At 38.3% G+C, this 19,882-nt stretch overlaps 1 protein-coding gene across 2 annotated transcripts in view; it reads right to left on the reverse strand.

Moving 5' to 3' along the window:
• Window positions 1-19,882, reverse strand: part of NLN (neurolysin) — a 37,829-nt gene that overhangs the window by 17,270 nt on the left and 677 nt on the right. The window contains exons 1-3 of one of the 2 annotated variants that reach the window (XM_042875203.1): window positions 19,740-19,771; window positions 6,531-6,787; window positions 4,489-4,637 (exon numbers count right to left, since the gene is read on the reverse strand). In XM_042875203.1, the coding sequence (XP_042731137.1) occupies window positions 4,489-4,637; window positions 6,531-6,787; window positions 19,740-19,756 (423 nt within the window). In that variant the 5' untranslated portion in view covers window positions 19,757-19,771. Of the gene's footprint in view, window positions 1-4,488; window positions 4,638-6,530; window positions 6,788-19,739; window positions 19,772-19,882 lie in introns of those variants that run through there. The other variant, XM_042875202.1, reaches the window with a different exon arrangement.

Here is a 19,882-nt window from a genome sequence, read left to right on the forward strand (position 1 = left end):
TCACTGAAGGTCTTCAAATAGTATAAAAGGGAAGCTTATAGATCTTTCTGCTTTTGGTCAAAGCAATCCACAGCAACAAATAAAAAGGAACTTCTGTGTCTGGTTATACAGCTACAGAGATTCCTGAATGATCATTTTCTAAAGCACCCAATATTAAGAGACAAGACACTAGCTGTAACAGAACATGGACCAACGTCATGAGGGTCTTCCTTCCAACTGACCAAAGCTAAACTATTTAATTCAGAAAATTGTGATTTTATCCTAAGTTGTAAATACTGCTATAAAATAGCATTTTACATTATAATTTTATCTTCCAGTAGCTAAAAAAGAACATTATAACAAGATGCAAGCTACAGCACTTGCTAAAAAGGACATATTCTATTTAAGTTCACCTCTAAAATAGGAAGGTGTTGGGATTAGTTATGACTTGTCTTAACAACAACCTAACCAGCTTACCTACATGCAATTAATTCATAGCTAGCATATCTAAAAAAATAAGAACATTGAAACATGCAAATTTTATGAAAGAGTTATACAACTCTGTACAAGTGTCAACTAACAATCACCAGTGCAAATTAACTCTTTAATGATAAAAAATAAGAGGTAAGAACTCAACTGCATTCCAGGAGAAAATGAATAATACTGGCAACCCTGAAACAGATATTTTGCCAACTGCTATTTTAAAATAATTTACATGACAGCACATAAGCAGTATCTCCTTCTGCTACACATGGTACAGACCTAAAAAGTAGTGTAGATTGGTTGTAGAATCATGTAAGAGATTAGAATGGTTAAGCTTTCCCTTTACACTGCAAAGAATCACAAGTCACAGAAGCATTATAACAGAACCACTAAATATTAACGCAATTGTACATTATATAATGTCTCCAGGGACATGGTTTCCCCTACAGCTGTGGCAACCTGTTCCAGTGTGTTACCAATCTCACTGCAAATCCAACAGAAATCTATACTTATTTAGATTGAAACCATTTCACCTTGTCCTATTACAAGAAGCCTATATCCTCCCTTTCTGTAGTTTCCATTTAGATACTCAAAGACTGCCATCACATCTCCCTGAAGCCTTCTTTTTTCCAGGCTGAACAGCCTCAGCTTTTTCAGACTATCCTTGTAGGAGAGGTTCCACCTCTTGGATCATTTCTGTGGCCCTTCTGTGGATGTGCTCTAGCATGTCCTTGTCTCTCATGTACTGAGGACTCCACATCTAGACACAATACTCTATGTGAGGTCTCACCAGTGCAGAGAGGCAGGATCACCTTCCTTGCCCTGCTGACCATGCTCCTTTTGATGCAGCCCAGGATATGGCTGTCAGTTCATTAATGTTTATATTGTGCTTACTGTGCTGAAGGCTCAGAAACAATGATGAAAAAAAAGTGGAGCAGGCTACTCTCCGTAAAAATGAACTCCTATAGCAGTTAAGGACAGAGGATTATGAAACGTCTTGGTTAATAAGGCCTTGTGAAGGATTTCCCAGCCTCAATATCACGCATATATAAAAAACGGAACTGCCACACTACTGAAAATCTCTTGGGCCCAAACACAGCAGAGATTTAAGGAAGAAAGAGAGAACTCGCAAATACTAGTTTTATGTCCCTAAAGCCAGAGGATATTGGTGCCTACTACATAAAGCTAAACGCGAGGAAGATAACTGGGGGAAAAAGGAAGTGAAAACTAAAGGAGTGTTCTACATTCTTCTCTTGGTGACTACATACCTCTCCATACACTTTCAAGATACCAATGTTAAATAGCTTCCAGTATTTACTGTAGCCTTTGAGTAGTTTATCTGTATCATAGATGTGCTTAAGTCAAAGACAGTACACATTCAGAAAGACCTGTCAGGTCTTGAAGGACAAGCCGTCGTGAGCAACAAGGAGCCAAGTGTTCTCTGCAGTCATCTCTGTAGTTCTGTCTGGTCAGGATGCTCTGCGCAGTTCACCGAACAGCCTTCGTAACAGAAGTGCTAATTTTGAGTATACTACACACATGAAATTTTTGAATTTCCCAGAAGTTTTTAAGTGGTGATTGTTGTTAATTTTATACACCATCTCAAAGTTTTGAACAACCATGCTACTTTATTCTATGAGAAATAAGCAGAATAAGAAATAGAATAACTTAGAATATTGTGAACAAAAACTGCAGCAGCTGTTTACAACAAGCTGAGATTCCTGAATATGTGTGGGTGGAGAAGACTGGCAACATTCTTAAGCATGCCTGTGCTAGCCAACATGTGCAGATGTTGGGAATAAGAAAATTTTACATGATAGCTACCCCACCAAATTCACTTTTATTGCAGGTTTCAAATGCCAAAATAAAAGTTTTCTGAAGAGTAAGTTCCAGGGCATATTTGACAACATAAACCTATGAAGAATGTTTCCCCTTATGTATGCAGAAAAGAAAAAGGCTACATTATTTTCATTTTTTAAGTTAAATACAAAAACTTCACAGATGTTCCACCATCAACAGTTCCTAAATAAAGCTGAACCAATGAAAGTTTAGTCATTAGTCAAAAGTCAATTGAATGTGGCATATTTATTCATCTTTTAGTGGAGCAACTATATTATAAATAACATGCAAGAGCATGGGGCCTCACTTTCTTCACTGCATTTAAACTGTCCCCTGAATAGGATCATAAAAATTCCAATATGAATTATTATATCGGAACTATAACAGAACACAAGGGTGATGAAAAGCCTGATTTAGCCAAGGTATTTTGCTAGCTTCTTTAAACTGATGAAAAGATTGCAGGAAAACATTCCTGTGTGTCAAAATCTCTTTTTGACCTGGATCTTGACTTCTTAACTAAGAGATTCCAACAGGATAAAGCATTAGAAGTTTAGTAGAAATTAAGAAGAACTTTGTACTGTTATTTGGAAATAATCAAACTATCAGTCTGCCACTGTTGACAATTTCACAACTGCTCTGAAGAAAAAAGGTATTACTACTACTTTCATGGTTGCTATGAAGTTGACACACGCTGAGATCTTAGTGCAGGTCACTACCCTACAGCGCTAACTGAACGCTAAAGATTCTTGCATGCTGCAGTTATGCCAAGTGCAATCTAAAAAACACTAATGGGAGATCTAAACAGAAATTGTAACTATTATATAAGTCAAATATTGCTGAAAGGAAAACAAAGCAAGCATTACATGAAAACGATGTTATGAAGAAGTTGAACTGAAAGTAATGAAGAGTTAATAATAGCAATCAGTTTCACTAGCTACTAACAGAAATACCTGTAAACTAAAAACAGATGAATACACAAGTATGGTAGGTTAGCCCTAGATCCATCTGTGTATACCATACACAGGAGTGAGAAAATTGCAGCAAAATAAAATATATCAAGCATTTAATTAATAGCAACTGATTCCAGTAACTGACACCTCAACATAAGGCACTGTCTGTCAAAACATACCAGAAAATACTCAAAATGATCCTCTTAAACACCCACACAAACATGTATATAACAACATCCAGTTAGAAGTAAACACTAGAACATATGCCTTGAAAATACAGAAAACAGTGCTACTGAAATGTACTTTACTATGATGCTGCTGATACTCATACATCCATTTCAACACTGCAAAAAGTACAGACAATTGCATCAAGAAACAGGGCTCCAATGTACGAGACCTGCACCAAAAGTAATGCCTCCTGTTTTATTCTGTTAGCCATCATGTCAGAGGTAGGTGTTGGTGCTGTGGTAGTAGAAGTTGAATCTTCCCACCAATATCATGTTACATTTTGTTGTCATGTGACAGATGGCAGCAGAGACGCATTTCATCAAGGAAGTGCAGATGAAGCAAAGCTGTGTCTCTGAACTTCTCCATGCAGAAAAACTGGCACCCACTGACATTCACTGACACCTAGTGAACACTTATGGAGACCAAACAGTGGATGTGAGCACAGTGTGGCAGTGGGTGGTGCACTTTAGCAGTGGTGACAGTGAGTTACCTCCACTGGTACAGATTTTTACGAGTGCAGTATGAAGGCTCTTGCTCATCACAAGTGAAAATGCATAGCTCATGGTGGTGAGTATGTTGAAGAAGAGTGTTTTGTAGCTGAAAATTTGCTCTGTCAAATACTGCTACTGTGTGCTTCATACCTGTTGTAACAGGTTGTAATAAGAAATAAATAGCAGGTACTAGTTTTGGAGCAACCTACATATTATTAGCATCACTGACAATTTTTAAATTGGCAGGGCTGAAAGGAAAGATTCACTTGGACCATGGACAAATGTGTATGTCTCTTTTGGTTTACATTTGATGGCTTCCCTGCATTACCTCTAAATTACGTCTGGATATTAACATTAAATGTTACTAGATAGATTTGAATAAACAGAAATGTTCTTCCTGTTTCAATAAAATATGACCCACAAAGTAAACAGTGCAGATGAAGAATACAAGGTTCATTTAAGGAGTGACAGGGATCTTGAAAAGCACTGTGCATATACACTTCTTTATTGTAATTTACCTGCAAATAAACAATCTTCTGAAACACATCTTCTCTCATGCTCATCTCCACATCAAAATTGGAAAGCTTTTTGTCAGCTTCTGTACTTGCTAAGCGTACCTCCTTGTCAGGTGAGACATGCTGGGGAAAATCCAACATGCTTCTTTCCACTGTTTAAATAAAAGGCAGCGAACACTTAGAAGGCTAGAAATATCATGGACAAAGAAACCTTCCCTCCCTCTTCTGATATTTATAGAAGATAAAAGAAACAAGTATCCAAAGCAACCAGATGCTTAAATTAGGCTTGAAGGACATGAGTTAACACAAAATTGAATGAGTCATGGGATAGAATTGCATAACATTATAACAAATAAACAGTTTACAAAAATAATCCATTACCTAAGACTAATTACCACCTTTGTACTTCCGTGAAGTCAACTGACGGTTGTATAAATAGGATACATGATTTTTGGAGGATATAATATTTGCAAGTAAAGACTAACAATGTTTCATAGCAGGCAGAGGCTTCCATACTAGTTTTTAAAGCGAAGTACTCCAAACCTTTCAAACATGCCCATCTGTCCTGAAGTTATTTTTAAATTGGTACAAGAGAAGAGTGTCAAATCACTATCTTCATCTACATGTTTTAGAAAAACAATCCAGTAACAAAAAGATGTATATTCTGAACTTCTAGAGATTGTAAGCTACTGATATTTTTAGAATATTCTTTTGAGATTAAGTAAAACCTTACTTACTAAATAATACTTCATCTTTCTAAGGAATGGAAGTGCTAAATAGAAATGAATTGTTTTGACTAGCTGAATTAACTTAAGTCAATTACAATTTCATTCTCCTCTCTCAAAAGTCAATTATGCTTTCATTCTCCTCTCTCAAAAATGATGTTTTAGATTAATGATATCTTAACATGGTGTTGTAAAAACTCCGTAAAACAGAGTAAATTTTATTTACTCTGAAGTTGTTTATAAAGCACAGAGATTACTCTCAGTACTTCAGAAACCTTCAGAATGCACAAACGGTCATATGGTTCCTCTTAAAAACCATTGAAAACTCTGTTTTCTCCTCTCCTGTTCTCAGACCACTGTGGTTCAAAACAACAAATTTAATTCTGGCATCTTCTAAGGATAATGTAAGGCCAGTTGTAATGTGCATCTCCTCAGTTCATGAACTCCAGTTACTGGGGGAATATTTTTCATGCACCCGAGAAAGGGATAAACGGGACTAAAAATCCAAGATCCTAGCCAAAATCATGCTGTGTTAATATATCATATGCCACGAGCTATTTCAGAAGTAAGTCCTGGTAATTTCACATACAGCTTTAATAAATGGCCTGGAAAGGTTAGATATGACTCAATTCAGCAATGGCAATGTAAAGAAGAAAGTACATCTCAGACAACACGTGACTTTCAGTGGCTCTGCTTAGAGGCTTATGGCCACTATTTTCTCAGTAAAACAGACTTGCCTTCAAATTCAGTTTAAAGCACAGAGGTTTATACATAGACAGAATGACTTAGAATATACCAAACACATTTATACAATTAAAACTGAATCTGTCCGGACTCTGTTTGGATGAAGATTAGTCAGTCTATCTGCCAGCATCAATTTCAGTCAATTCACTGGATGTAACCGAACTGTGAAGTTAAAGTAATGTGAAAGCAATAGGCTAATGTTATAACACAATCATTTGTGCTACAGGCTGTTCCTTTCTGGAAGGTCTTTGGTAATAATATAATATTGGAAGGTCTTGGTAATTTGTTCAGGACAGTCTAGACATGATCACAAGACCAATACCTCTACTGCACTGCTTCGAGTCCTCATAGGACATAATGTAAAAGTGTGTAGGTTTTTTTTTATTGAAAAAGCATTCACAAAATTCCTCCATTCTCTTCCACTACCTTTTCTCCACTAGGAGTTTATTAGTCTTTCCATTGTTACTTTTGAGTTGCTCATCTCAGTCAAATTCTACAGCAACTGAGATAGGCACAGCTTATCAGGCTTGAAAATGCACTATTGAAAAAAAAAAATCACAGAAAGCGTACACTAACCTGCATATTCCACTTCTATATCTGCCAAAGCCCGCACGGTATTTTCATGTGTCACTTCTTCAATATTAAGCTTCCCAACAACATCATATACATGTTTTGTCTTCCTGATTAGTTCTTCTGTTCTTGTTCTAATTTGCTCTGGTGACAGGTCCCATCTCAAAAGGTTTCGGCCTGATGCTATATACGAAGAAGCCTTGAGCTGGTTAGTGATTTCTGCTCCTAATGTCATTCCCAAAAAAAGCCGAGGCCCAATGGACCTGAAAGAAGGAAAAAAGATCTTTGCGTAAAGACTCCAGTTTGTGAGAAAGTTTATAGTAAATATTAAACAGGCAGCAGACCTTTAACAACCACAAAGTATTTTTATACCAGTAAGAACAGGGTCCTACTTAAAATCATGTGTTACTTGTCCATCAGGAGCATCCACAGCTATTATTTTATTATTTAAAATTAATTTTAGGTAAGTCAGAGGTTTGTCTACACCCTTTTCCATACAGTGCCAAATATGAGACAGAGGCAAAAACTTTGATGTTGAAAAAAATAGACTGTTACTATTTAGTCTTCTTAGGAAAACAGAATTTCAGTTACTGAAACTTTACAGACAGTATTTACATTTTTCTGCAGTGATTTGCAAATTATGACAGATGAGAACTACAAATATGCATACAATAAGATAAAAAAAAACCACCCATGTCTGCTTGTGTTCACTGTAACTATTTCATATTTGTTTACATGTCTGCCACGTAAACAGCCATAGGAAGAAAACTTCTAGTTGTTACTTTGTTGAAAATTTGCTCCTAATTTTTGTAGTTCAGATACAAGTTGCTTCAGTCTAATGCCAGAAGAGGATGCAAGCTGACTGCAATTTACATACTATCAATCCTGATTTGTATACATCAAATATAATTCAGCATTAGTTAGTAGAACAATTCACATATGTAACTGATCGTAGCTGTGCAGTGCAATTACTGGCTGACTTTTCAATAATTCTTGTGATAATACTAAAAAGATATATCTTAAATCAATGAATCCAAATAAAAGTTATGGCTTTGGATATACTGTTTCCACATTCCCATCTCCTTGGACTCAAAAAATTAACATAGGCTTTGCTGTATAAAGAAGTAGCCAGGCTTGGGCAGCTGACTGAAACTTGGTTAGCAAAAACCCGCAGTCCCAAAACATATCACAGTAATATCTCAGTTACATATAAATTATTTGCTGAAAAACATAACGAATTGATAGTAATTAAAAAACAGCTTGCACTCACGAAGTAGAATGCCACAGATTTTAGTATCTTAAGAGACCAATCCACACCTTCAGAAAAGTAACAAGGACCAGATCTCTGAGTTTGTAAGAACAGCTCTGAATGGCAGAAGCTTATTATCTGCCTTCCAATTTCATTCACATAATTTGAAAGCCAAAATAATATATTGCTATGGTAATAATGACAACTTTTGACTTTCAAACAAAACTAAAGAAATATAGGAACACACAGATTGCTCATTACTGGAAAGGATGTTTTGTTTTGTTTTGTTTTTACACCGTTTATTACGAAAAACCTTTTTCTGTTAGTATCAGTCAATCGCCTACACTAATGTTATAGCAAAACAAGTCTGGTTGTGTACTTAGAAAGGTTTTGGCATAATACTGCAGAGAGCTTACATAAAAGAACAAGCAATTGTGGCCTGAAGGAAAAGCGAAGCAGATCAGCAAAGTGCTAGCAACCCAAGAAGAACCACATGCAGAGCTTCTGTTTGAAGGAAAGATTTCAAATAAAAGGTCTCACTGGCCTAAAAGAGGAATTTTCTAGGTATGGCCTAGTCAAAGTTATTTATACAGGACCTAAATGAAAGGTAACATCCCTAATCTACATTTTATGCTGAGATTTTTTTTCCCCTTGTTATTATGATTTCTTCAAATCCTCCCATACCAGTGTAGACAAGATTCTTCCTTTTAACTTCTACTGGCATACAGAAATATAACCCTCTATAATATCAACTACCAAACTCCGAAAACAAAGCCTGAATAAAAAGCATTCCTTCCATCTCTGCTCTCTCTCCAGTACAAATTCAGATCTGACATTAACGTGTCACCAGCTTCTCCGCTGGACTAATGCAACTTGGAATCTCATCTAGAAGTTTCTAATAAATGAAGCTACTCTCATGAAAACAAAAGAACATGTGTTAGCATTCTCCGAATGAAATAGTTTCCGAGAATCCAGAACTACTGAATTGTACCCTGAATCTAAAAATCTATTACAGAACAGCACTTCATTAAGTCTGCTTCCCACTGGACTGCGCTATGTCAGTCTTTATCACACTGCAGCTCTGACACAGCCTCGTGGATGCAACCTCCTCAAAGCAGTTTCTGAACTTGCCCTTTTCACCCTCCAAAGGTTGTCAGAAGGAATATGAAATGTGCCAAATTAAAGTCAAAATAGAAATGAAGCAGAATCAAAAGAAAACAACAACCTGAAAAAAATAAAAGTTGATGGCTAAGCTAAGGTGAAGGATATAAGGCTGATATTATTTTTAAGGGGAACATACAGTCTTCTGTAATTCTTTTTTTTCACATGGAGAAAACACAGCTCTGCTACTGTCCAACAACACAGTCCCAGAAACAGTGATTAAATAGTCACAGCAACATTTAATTTCAGCCTGTCAAACAAGATCAATTAATAAAGCTGGATGAGTTTAATTAATAAAGAGCCCCTAATTGCTGCTAAGCACTTCTTTTAAGCACACAAAAAAAGATCAGACCACCTGATTTTCTTTGTAGATTGGCTAATTGCATGGTGGAACACATAAAAATCAATAGCTTTATAAATGATTGGCATAAATTCCATCAAGTGATTGCCTACACCCACTAGAGACAAGTAAACACAAAAAACTGGCTTTGTTTTGCAATGCTGATACTTTGCCCCCTCTGATGCAATGAAGCAGGCATTCATGTAGAACAAAGCCAGAGAAAACTCAGAAGGGCTCACAAGTCTTTCACTAAACCAATGTGGGCTTTCAGAAACGATATAATAACATTTCAAGTAAAAACAATCTCTATATGCAACCATTGAACACAACTCAAACTGACATTTTAAAACACATACTTTGCTGCCAGTCATACTTTGGGCCAATGTGACTCACATCAGAATAAAGAAAAGCCACATGCAACTTCAATATGTGCACAGGTGAAATTTTATTCCAGCTATTTCTTTAAGTGGATTAGTACTTCATATTTGTTGTTTACTTGAAATTATAACCACATGCCCAACCTTCAAATATCACACGATAAAGTTGAGAATGTCTTATTTGTTCAAGAGAGAAGCATAGAAATCATAGCAATGTAAAATTAAAGATTAAACAGAATATAAAGAGGAGAACAAGAAAGAAGAACACTGCTAAAATAATTATGTTTCAAAGATGCTCTGTAGCTTTATTTGTCATGTTATTAGAAAATGTGACTGTAAATTGTGCCACTGAGAAAAACCTTAACTTCTGAGACACAAACTGGAAAAGAAATTAAATAAATCATATTAATAATAGTAGGAACCAGATGAAGCAGCAAGCAGTGTTCTTCAAAAAGTAAGTGAAGCAACATGCTGCAGTTATTACATAAAAGGGTTGTTTTTGGTAAATGGCAGCAGCATTATAGAGGAGCCAGCCATTACCCAAACTATGCAATAAGAAAATGATTCAGTTTAAATTAGGCAGAAGAATAAACAAATGTAGGTCTGTAAAGAAGATCACACGTATACTGCAATTATCCTATGTGGCCATGGATACGCTATTACCAGTGCGTGAACTGACCAGTTCAGTCTTTCAGACATTACATTTAATTGTCTGCAGTGCAATGTGGAACTGTTGACATATCTAAACAAGCATGGTTATGGATAAGGCCCACATTCAGCATTAAGATATTCTTCTTCCTTCCCACTCCATCCTCTGCCACTTATTTCTGCCCTGTACATGACTCCATCTGTGATGACAGTGTAACTACCAGCAGGATCATACTTCGAAAAGAGACAAGATAACATACAGGTGAAAAAAATGAATCATAGAATGGCTTTGGTTGGAAGACATCTTTAATATCACCTAGTTCCAACTCCCCTTGCTGTAGGCAGCGACAAGTTGCCCAAAGCCCCACTCAGTGTGGCTCTGAACACTTCCAGGGGCAGGGCAACATTTTCCAATAATTCACCACCATAGTAAATAACTTTTTCCTTATATCTAATGCAAACAAAGAGAGTCTAAATTTAGAACTTGTACGCCTTGCCCTACAAAAAACAGCCCCTGACAGAGTCCCTCTCACTTTTCACGTAAGGCCCCTTAAGTGCAGGAAGACCACAGTGAGGTCTCCCCAGAGCCTTCTGTTCTCCATGCTGTATAAGCCCAGTTCACAGAGCTGCCTTTGAAGAGAGCTGCTCCAGCCTTCTGATCACTTTTGTGGCCCTTCTCTGGACCCACTCCAACAGCTCCTCATCTTTTCTATGCCAGGGGCCCCAGGTCTGGACACATTACTGTGGGTGGGTCTCACGAGGGCAGAACAGAGGGGGACAATCCCCTCCCTCACACTGCTGGCCACTCCCCTTGATGCTGACCAGAGTACATCTGGCTTTCCAGGCTGCAAGTACACACTAATGTCCCATGCTCAGTTCTTCATCAACCATCACCTGGGTGTCCTGGTGGACGACAGGTTGGCCATGAGCCAGCAGTGTGCCCTTGTGGCCAAAAAGGCCAATGGCTTACTGGGGTGCATTAAAAAGAGCGTGGCCAGCAGGTCAAAGGAGGTGATCCTCCCCCTCTACTCTGCCCTGGTAAGGCCTCATCTGGAGTACTGCGTCCAGTTCTGGGCGCCCCAGTACAAAAAAGACAGGGATCTCTTGGAAAGAGTCCAGTGGAGGGCCACAAAGATGGTGAAGGGCCTGGAGCATCTCTCCTATGAGGAAAGGCTGAGTGAACTTGGTCTGTTCAGCCTTGAGAAAAGGAGACTGAGAGGGGACCTGATCCAGGTCTATAAATATCCGAGGTGTGGGGGGCAGAATGGTGAGGCCGGACTCTTTTCAGTGGTGAGTGGAGACAGGACAAGGGGAAACGGCTGGAAACTGCAGCATAGGAAGTTCTGCACAAATGTGCGCAAGAACTTCTTTACAGTGAGGTGACGGAGCACTGGAACAGGCTGCCCAGGGAGGTGGTGGAGTCTCCTTCTCTGGAGATGTTCAAGACCTGCCTGGATGCCTACCTGTGCAACCTGCTGTAGGGAACCTGCTTTGGCAGGGGGGTTGGACTCGATGATCTCTGGAGGTCCCTTCCAACCCCTACAGTTCTGTGATTCTGTGATTCTGTAACCAACACCCTGAAGTCCTTCCTGATAGACTTACACTCAAGCCATTCTTACCTCAGCCTATGTCTGTGTCTGTGCTTTGGATTGCACTGACCCAAGTGCAGGACTGCACGTGGCCTTGCTGAATGCCATGAGTTTTGCATGGTCCCTTTCAAGCACATCCAGGTCACTCCGAATGGAATCCCTTCCCTCCAGTATGATGACTACACCATACCTGTTAATGCCATCCACAAAAAGACAAAAAAATGGACCAGGCCTACCTTTTTTTTTCTGTTTATCCACAATGTGTAGCTTCAAAACAGTTATGCTAGCATAAAAAATGGATGAGAAGATTACCAAAAGACATCTAAGCCTGCATCACTGCCTGAAAATACATATGATGCATGAGTTTGGTTGAGAAAAAAAGCCTCTAGATGACTGCTAGTATTAATGACAATTTCTAACAAAAGCAGCGCAAGCTGTAAAAGCTTAGTAGCAATTTCTGAAACAGGATTTTTAAAAAGGAAAGAAAGATTCTAAGTTGCAGACTGCAATCAATGCTGTTTTTGCTACAACATCAGGTAATTTATTTTGCCAACAAATCTAAGATTTGATTACTTGCTGCTTCTGGAAAATATGAACACAATTTGATTTTAAAAAGGAGGAGGACTTTTATTATACTCTCTTACAGCAGTATAGCAGCCAACATAACTGCTGCAAAGATGAGCAAAGTAATTAAGTTTATGGGCTGATTTTTAACTTGTGCAGTAAATACTTTAAGCATACTAATCATTTATGTAAGTCTGGTTTTGTTTAAAAACAATTTTCCACATCTGGAAGATGCCAAACATCCCTTTGTAACAATGCAATATTTAACAAAAAAACCTCAGACTGTGAAGCAGAAGTAGCAAAGGGTAGCACCAGCTTTAGAAAATGCAAACATAAAAACCTGCAACCATGATCCTACTACTGATGATTACTTTATAGCAGATTCAAGTTTGCAGTCTCGTTTAACTGCGATGCATTTGCACTGCGAATGGATGGAATCATAGAATTGCTTGGGTTGGAAGGGACCTCAAAGATCAAGTTCCAAGCCCTCTGTGATTCTGTCCAAGACTCATTCTTTGATCATGAAACACACCCCCCACCACCTCACTGTGCGTATGTCCACTGTTTGGTCTCCACAAACATTCAGCAAGTGTCAGTGAATGTCAATGGGTGCCATTTTCTTCACATGGAGGAATTCAATGACACACCTTTGCTTCATGTGCCCTTCCATGTCAGATGCCATTCTCTCAGACTGACCCTCTACTGCCATCTGTCACAGCAGCAACATGTGGCGTGATATCAGTGGGAAGGTTCAACCTCTACTGCCATAGCATCAACATCTGCCTCTGATGTTGTGGCATCAGAGATCATCATAGAATAAAACAGGAGCCATTGCTTTTGGAGCAGCCATTCACTCCTTATGAAAAATCTGGGATAACAGTTTTGGGGGTAAAGTGGAAGTCAAGAAAGGAAATTAAAATAAGAATACAAGAGGCAAAAAGAGAGGCAGAGATACATTAATTCAGATGGGTTAGCACTGAATATATTTTTCCACAGGTTTGCACACACGAATTTAAAACAGAATGGGATGTTACACTCTTCGTGCACTTCTGTAAGTTAAAAAATAAACAACAACAAATGGCTCCCAGCTTAAAAATTGCATCAAAACACATGGGTTTCTTGCACAAAAACCACCACACATGTAAAACACAATGAATATATCTTTCAACTTGTAATTTACTTTATGTAGCACTGTCACAACACCTAATTTAAAAATGAGAGCAGCAACAGGACCATTCTGTTCTTTCAAACTCTTGAAATAGCAGATTTTAGTAAAACAATACTTCCTTGTCTTGGAGGCTGCAAGAAGCACTGCGCCCCGCAAGCGTTGGGAACCTGGAGACCATATTCATCAGGTGACCTCAATCAGCACTCACAGGGCCTCGGTATTTCAACGCCACCTAGTGGTCTTGTTTAAATAATAAAAAAAGGCACGTTCCATCACTGCAATATAAAAACTGCCTCAGGAACAATTATTTAACACATGAACAATATGCCATATGTTGGCATTTCCCTATGAGTGCTACCAAACATATATAAATGGTAATAGACAGGCATAATTTAAGTAAATCTTTATAGCAACCAAGCCTCATATTCAATTATAGAATCATAGAATTGCGCAGGTTGGAAAAAAATAGAAGATCAAGTTCAACCGCAAGCTAACCATACTACCCTAACAACCCTCCACTAAATCATGTCCCTAAACACCACATCCAAATGGTTTTTAAACACATATCCAGGGGTTCAGTGGTACATCTTTTTCCTTTTTTTTTTTTTTTCTTCCTGTAAACAAAGACCTACTTAAGTTAAAAAGCATTTCAGAAACACTACAGTGTGATTTCAGCAACAAGTAATACAGTTTGGATACACTGCAGTTGGTCTGTGTAATTGGATGGATTTTAAGATGCAAATTAAATAGACAAAATTTGTCTAACTTCTTTGCTTATATTCAAAGTATATCTCCACTGAGTTTTAATTCAGATTTAAACAAGAAGTACTTTTTTCTTTTTTATTTTAGAGTAAAGGAAGAACAAAATCAAGCAAAGTCAGCAGAGGACTGAGTAACCCCAGACAGAAAAAAGAACAGGGAAAAAAAAAAAAAGAGAAGTCCAAGAAAGAACAAAGTACAGCTATATCACTCAGAGTTAAATCACAGCATTATTTCAATTGAGAATAAGGAATGGGACCACAGCCACAGAATTTAAGTAATGACTTTTTCCTGCTGGACAAACACTTTTGAGGTCATGATTACACTTCACTTCTCAGCCCTTTCATTAGTTTGGCTCTTGACAGTGTCTGGAATGGTGAATACATGCCTTGAATTCTTAAGTGATTTTCCTTGGCAAAGAACTTGGCTCTGTGTCATGACAGAGTTTGGGACAGACAGATCCCATGATGGCAAGAGGACAGCATATTCCGTATTTCCTAATCTAAAGTTCCACAGATGTTAACAAGAAACTTACTCTTATTAAACAGTGTTTGATGGACTAGAAGATGATCGACAATCTTTCAATACTAAATAATTAGTTTTGTCACTGCATCTTTCAGAAAAAAGATCATTTGCAACTCAGATCACAGTAAATTTTACATTGCTCATCTTTCTGTACATTGTTAGCTCTTCAGATCAACTGAAATAAAAAAAGAAGGAAGTTACACGAATTCTTTTAGAATCCTTATTGAGAAATATATTTTTCTCTATTCTACTTTCACAGTCTTAGCATCTTTCAACAAATGCTTACTGGTTTCTTTGGTGGAATTATCACCAACAACAGTAACGTAACTGGAAAAGGTTCTTTGTATCAATTAAAGAAAAATGCATATCTGAAGTAAAAATTCACAGGTATGCATAGCAAGTTTCACATAGCACAAACCCCTAGGCCTTATGCTATACTTGCATACTCTACTCATGTCCCCCCAGTAATCTTTAAAAGCAAGTTGGAAGCAGCTCTGACTGATTTTCATAAGAGAAATCTATCTGCACACAGTATTCTGGAGTGGACCACACGGAAGATCAGGTTTCTGCAGAACGCTTGAGATCTTCTTTCTCAAAACCTAAAATGCTAGAACCCACAGTTCTAAAGAAAAACAAATGAAAAGCAAAATCTTACTCTGATAAATTGGGCTCTGAATCCATTCTCTGAACTGAATTCACATAGCATCATGGAGTATTTCCATACCTGCACACTTTGCTTGAAGAAACATAAAAAGAAAGCTGAGAGACTGATGTCCATACAGACTGCAGGTAAACTACTTACACTACACTGAATTTGATGTAGGAGCCATCTTTCTGGTATCTTCCACTACACAAAACACAATGGGAAAAAAAACATTTCCAGTTCTCTCACTTACTGTTCATAAGCGCTATCATGCCTGCAATCTAACACATGCAAAGTCCATGCCCTGTTGTGCAAACACCACACACTGCTACCATCAGGACAATTCAGTAAGTCAGTGTAATCAGATAACAAATTAAAAATAGCTTTTTGACTCCAATTAAAAAGAAAACAGTACAGCAAGACAGAAAAATATCGAGGAGGGTTTCTAAGTATGCAGGCATATTTAACATATTTAACACATACTGAAAAAGAGCCTCTTTGACAAAAAGGGGATTCATAACTCAGTAACCTACTGGAATTCTTTGAAGGTCTTTTAAGTAGACAGGGGCCAGCTCATATCATCTGTTTGATTTGACCAGAAAGTCTTTAAAAAAATGACACTGCTGTGAGATGTACAGAAAATCATCTTAAGAAGAAACTGTTAAAAGACTTGAAAGAAACAGAAAAATGGAACTCAGTGACCTGCATAGTTCCAGGTTGGGTTCTGTATTCCTCAGCATATCCATACCTAACCTAGAAAAAGGTGGGATTCATGAAATTGCAGCAGTTACTGATGACAGTACATACAAAATATGGGGCTGAGCAAAGGTGTAAGGAAGACCAGTAGACTCTGTAACAGGTGATGCACACACATACTATGTGCAGTTCTGCTGCTCCCAGCCATTACAACTCTCTTGGTTTTCATTCTTCCACTTGTGCAAATCCCTTTCCTCTTCTCCCAGGTTAATTATGATCAGTAAGGGATTAATTCCACTCAAAGAACAACTAGATGGGGATTCTTCCCTGACACAAACAAACAGAGGAAGTTTTTTAAGAAAGTTATACAAACACAAGCAGCACAGAGAGAATGAACAGTGATCAGTTCTCCCCCTGCTACTTCTGACATAATTCAAGAAGAGATCAAAGAGTTATAAGAGGGAAGTTCAACATAAAAATGCATTAGCAGAATTTATTTTTTTTTTTCCACAAAATCATATGACAACTGTCTTTTGTGTTGGCAAGTCCCCAAGACCTACATGATATGGCATGGGACTGTTCTGAAAAGTTTAAAGTTTGTCCCATCATATACACTTTCCTACATTTGATCTTGACAGACTTTTGAAATAACCCAAGACAAATCTTTCCAAGCCTGGCATTTCTTAGAATTATAGAACATACCAAGCAACCTACCAGAATCATCAAGTCCAAGTCAACGACAGGACCACTCAAATTTCAAAGCCAGTGTTTGAGAGTGCTGCCCTAATGTTTCTGAACTCCAGCAGGCATGCGATTGTGCCTGCTGCCCTGCAGAGCCTGTTCCAGTGTTCCAGAGCCCAGCCATCCACTGGTGAAGAACTTTTTTCTAACACTCAACCTCCCCTGACAGAGCTTCCATGGTTACTTATCCCAGAATTATAGAACGGCTTTGAGTTGGAAGGATCATCTTGTGCCAATTTCCCAATTTCTTTCTTTATAGAGAGAATGACAACTATGTCCTCAAAAAAATGTTATCTGATTTTTTTAGTGTAATCCAACAGATAGCCCCTAGGTGTAATTCAGACCCACAAAATGCTTTCAGTCCCAACACATTTAACTCAGCAGGTCCAGGGAACAGTTTTGATCAGCAAACACTGCTGAGAAGATAAATTACTTTTGTAGATCCTGTTGCAGTTAAAAAGGTGGCGGCAGCTCTTGCTTTTGTCCATAGAAGACAACTGCTGATGGGCACACACAGAAGGTTGTGTAGCCCCCACAGCACAGTGAAAATGAAAGATGTCCTGAGTGTCCTGTCTGGACCTCACTGTTGCTGGTGTTGGACCCTGTTGGACTCGATACTTTAAGGAAAGCGTACAAATGCAGTGTGCTCACAAATAATAAGATACAAGAAAGTGACTCTAAGAGGTTTTCAGATTTCCCTGCCATCCTCCTGACTCTTCCCCCCAAGCTCCCTTACTGCTGGTTTGATTCCCTTTCAAGAGAAAAGTCATAGAATCATAGAATCATAGAATCACCAAAGTTGGACAAGACCTAAAAGATCATCCAGTCCAACCGTTCACCTATTCCCAACAGCTCCTACTAAACCATGTCCCTCAACACAACATCCAGCCTTTCCTTGAACACCCCCAGGCTCGGTGACTCCACCACCTCCCTGGGCAGTCCATTCCAGTGCCTGACCACCCTTTCTGAAAAGTAATACTTCCTCATGTCCAGCCTGAATCTCCCCTGCTGTAGCTTGAAACCAGTCCCTCTGGTCCTATCACTAATGACACGAGAGAAGAGGCCGACCCCCAGCTCACTACAACCTCCCTTCAGGAAGTTATAGAGAGCAATGAGGTCTCCCCTGAGCCTCCTCTTCTCCAGGCTGAACAACCCCAGCTCCTTCAGCCGCTCCTCATAAGCCCTGTGCTCCAGACCCCTCACAGCTTTGTCACCCTCCTTTGAACACGTTCCAGGGCCTCAATATCTTTCTTGCAGTGAGGGGCCCAAAACTGGACACAGCACTCGAGGTGCGGCCTCACCAGAGCTGAGTACAGGGGGACAATCACTGCCCTATAAAGATATTGAAGAGGACAGTCTTCAATATACTAAATAAGGAATTCAGTGTTCAGAGTATTCAATATAATAAATAAGGAAGTCAGTGTTCAGAGTACCTTTCCAGGAAAGAAAACCTAAAAATTAGCCATTACATGCAATTTTTAGGGTTTTTTTTGTTTTGTTTTTGTTTTTTTTTTGTAAAATTATTTTTTTCCCTGGATAAATATATATAAATATATATATTTATATTTTACATATATTTATATATATTTATATATATATATATTTATATATATTTATATATATATATATTTATATATATTTATATATATAATATATATAAATCTTCCTTACAGCTCAAAATTTGATTTTGAAGGTTTTGGCAGAAAGACTCTAGAATCATGAGCCCTGCAGAATTATTTTAGCGTAACAGAATTATTTAAGTCACATTTTCCACTTCTGCTTTTTTTTCCATTACACATAATAGCCTCAGAAAGTAAAGAGTCTACCGTGCTGACTTTACTAATGTATGCCTTAGCCTGCCTTCTTCTACACATTTCGTTGAAATATATTAATCTTTGAATTCTAATAGGGAAGGTACTCAGCTGGAGATAATCTCCTTCTCCAAATCTGTCTGTTTTTAAATGAACTATTCAAATGTTCAGTGCCAATTTATCTAACATAAGACATGCAGCTTGAAACTTCCTACAGACTCAATTTTAAATTCACATTTAAAATGTATTGACTAAAAACATCTTCTGAGGATGTTTGCTATTCAATGTTCCTACAACCACGTGCTTAACTTCTGAGACCTGGAGGTCTCTATTTGGCTTTTGAGATCACTCATTTTTGTGAAACAATTACTTGGGCACTTAAATGACGACTGACAAAAAATAAAATAACACATTTAACAAACTGTGCTGACTATTCTTAGATGTACATATGACAAATGATGAAAAAAAAAAATCAATTCTGAAATGAATATCAATCCTTCCTTATTACCTACAGGCATATCTTCAGTTTCCAAATACAAATTGCAAGGACAGATCTTTTATTTATTTATTTATTTATTTATTTATTTTCTGCATAATGGAATAATTTTCATCCTTCAAATACTTATTTTTCTTTTTTTTTCCCCTTTTTTTGTTTTTGTTTTGTTCAGGACAAAGAAGGTAAGTCAGGCAGCATTTTGGATTGACACACAGTGGGAAACAATGAAAGTGACTATACAAAAAGAACATAACCGAGTCGATCAATTAATTTACAGCAGCGGGAACTTTGTGAAAAGAAGGATTTTTAATCTTCTTTTCTAACCGCTGGGACCCCCAACCCTAACTCAGCCCGAAGGCTCGCCCTGAATGTGGCGGAAATGACAGCCCCCGAGAACCAGCCTCGCAGTACGCAGCCCGCACACAGCTGTCATTTCTCAGAAGCTCACCAGCGGTAAGCAGCCATCTCTTCCTTCCACCCTGCAGCTCAGATCCACGCTCAGCACCGCAGCTCAGCGACAACCCGTGCCCACCGAGCCCGGCCCTCGGCCTCAACTCGCGCTCTCCGTGCCCCGAGCACGGCGCAGCTCCT

This window comes from Lagopus leucura, unplaced genomic scaffold (genome assembly GCF_019238085.1).
Source record: "Lagopus leucura isolate 7727_CA_CO unplaced genomic scaffold, USGS_WTPT01 Super-Scaffold_100014, whole genome shotgun sequence".
NCBI classification, from domain to species: domain Eukaryota; kingdom Metazoa; phylum Chordata; class Aves; order Galliformes; family Phasianidae; genus Lagopus; species Lagopus leucura.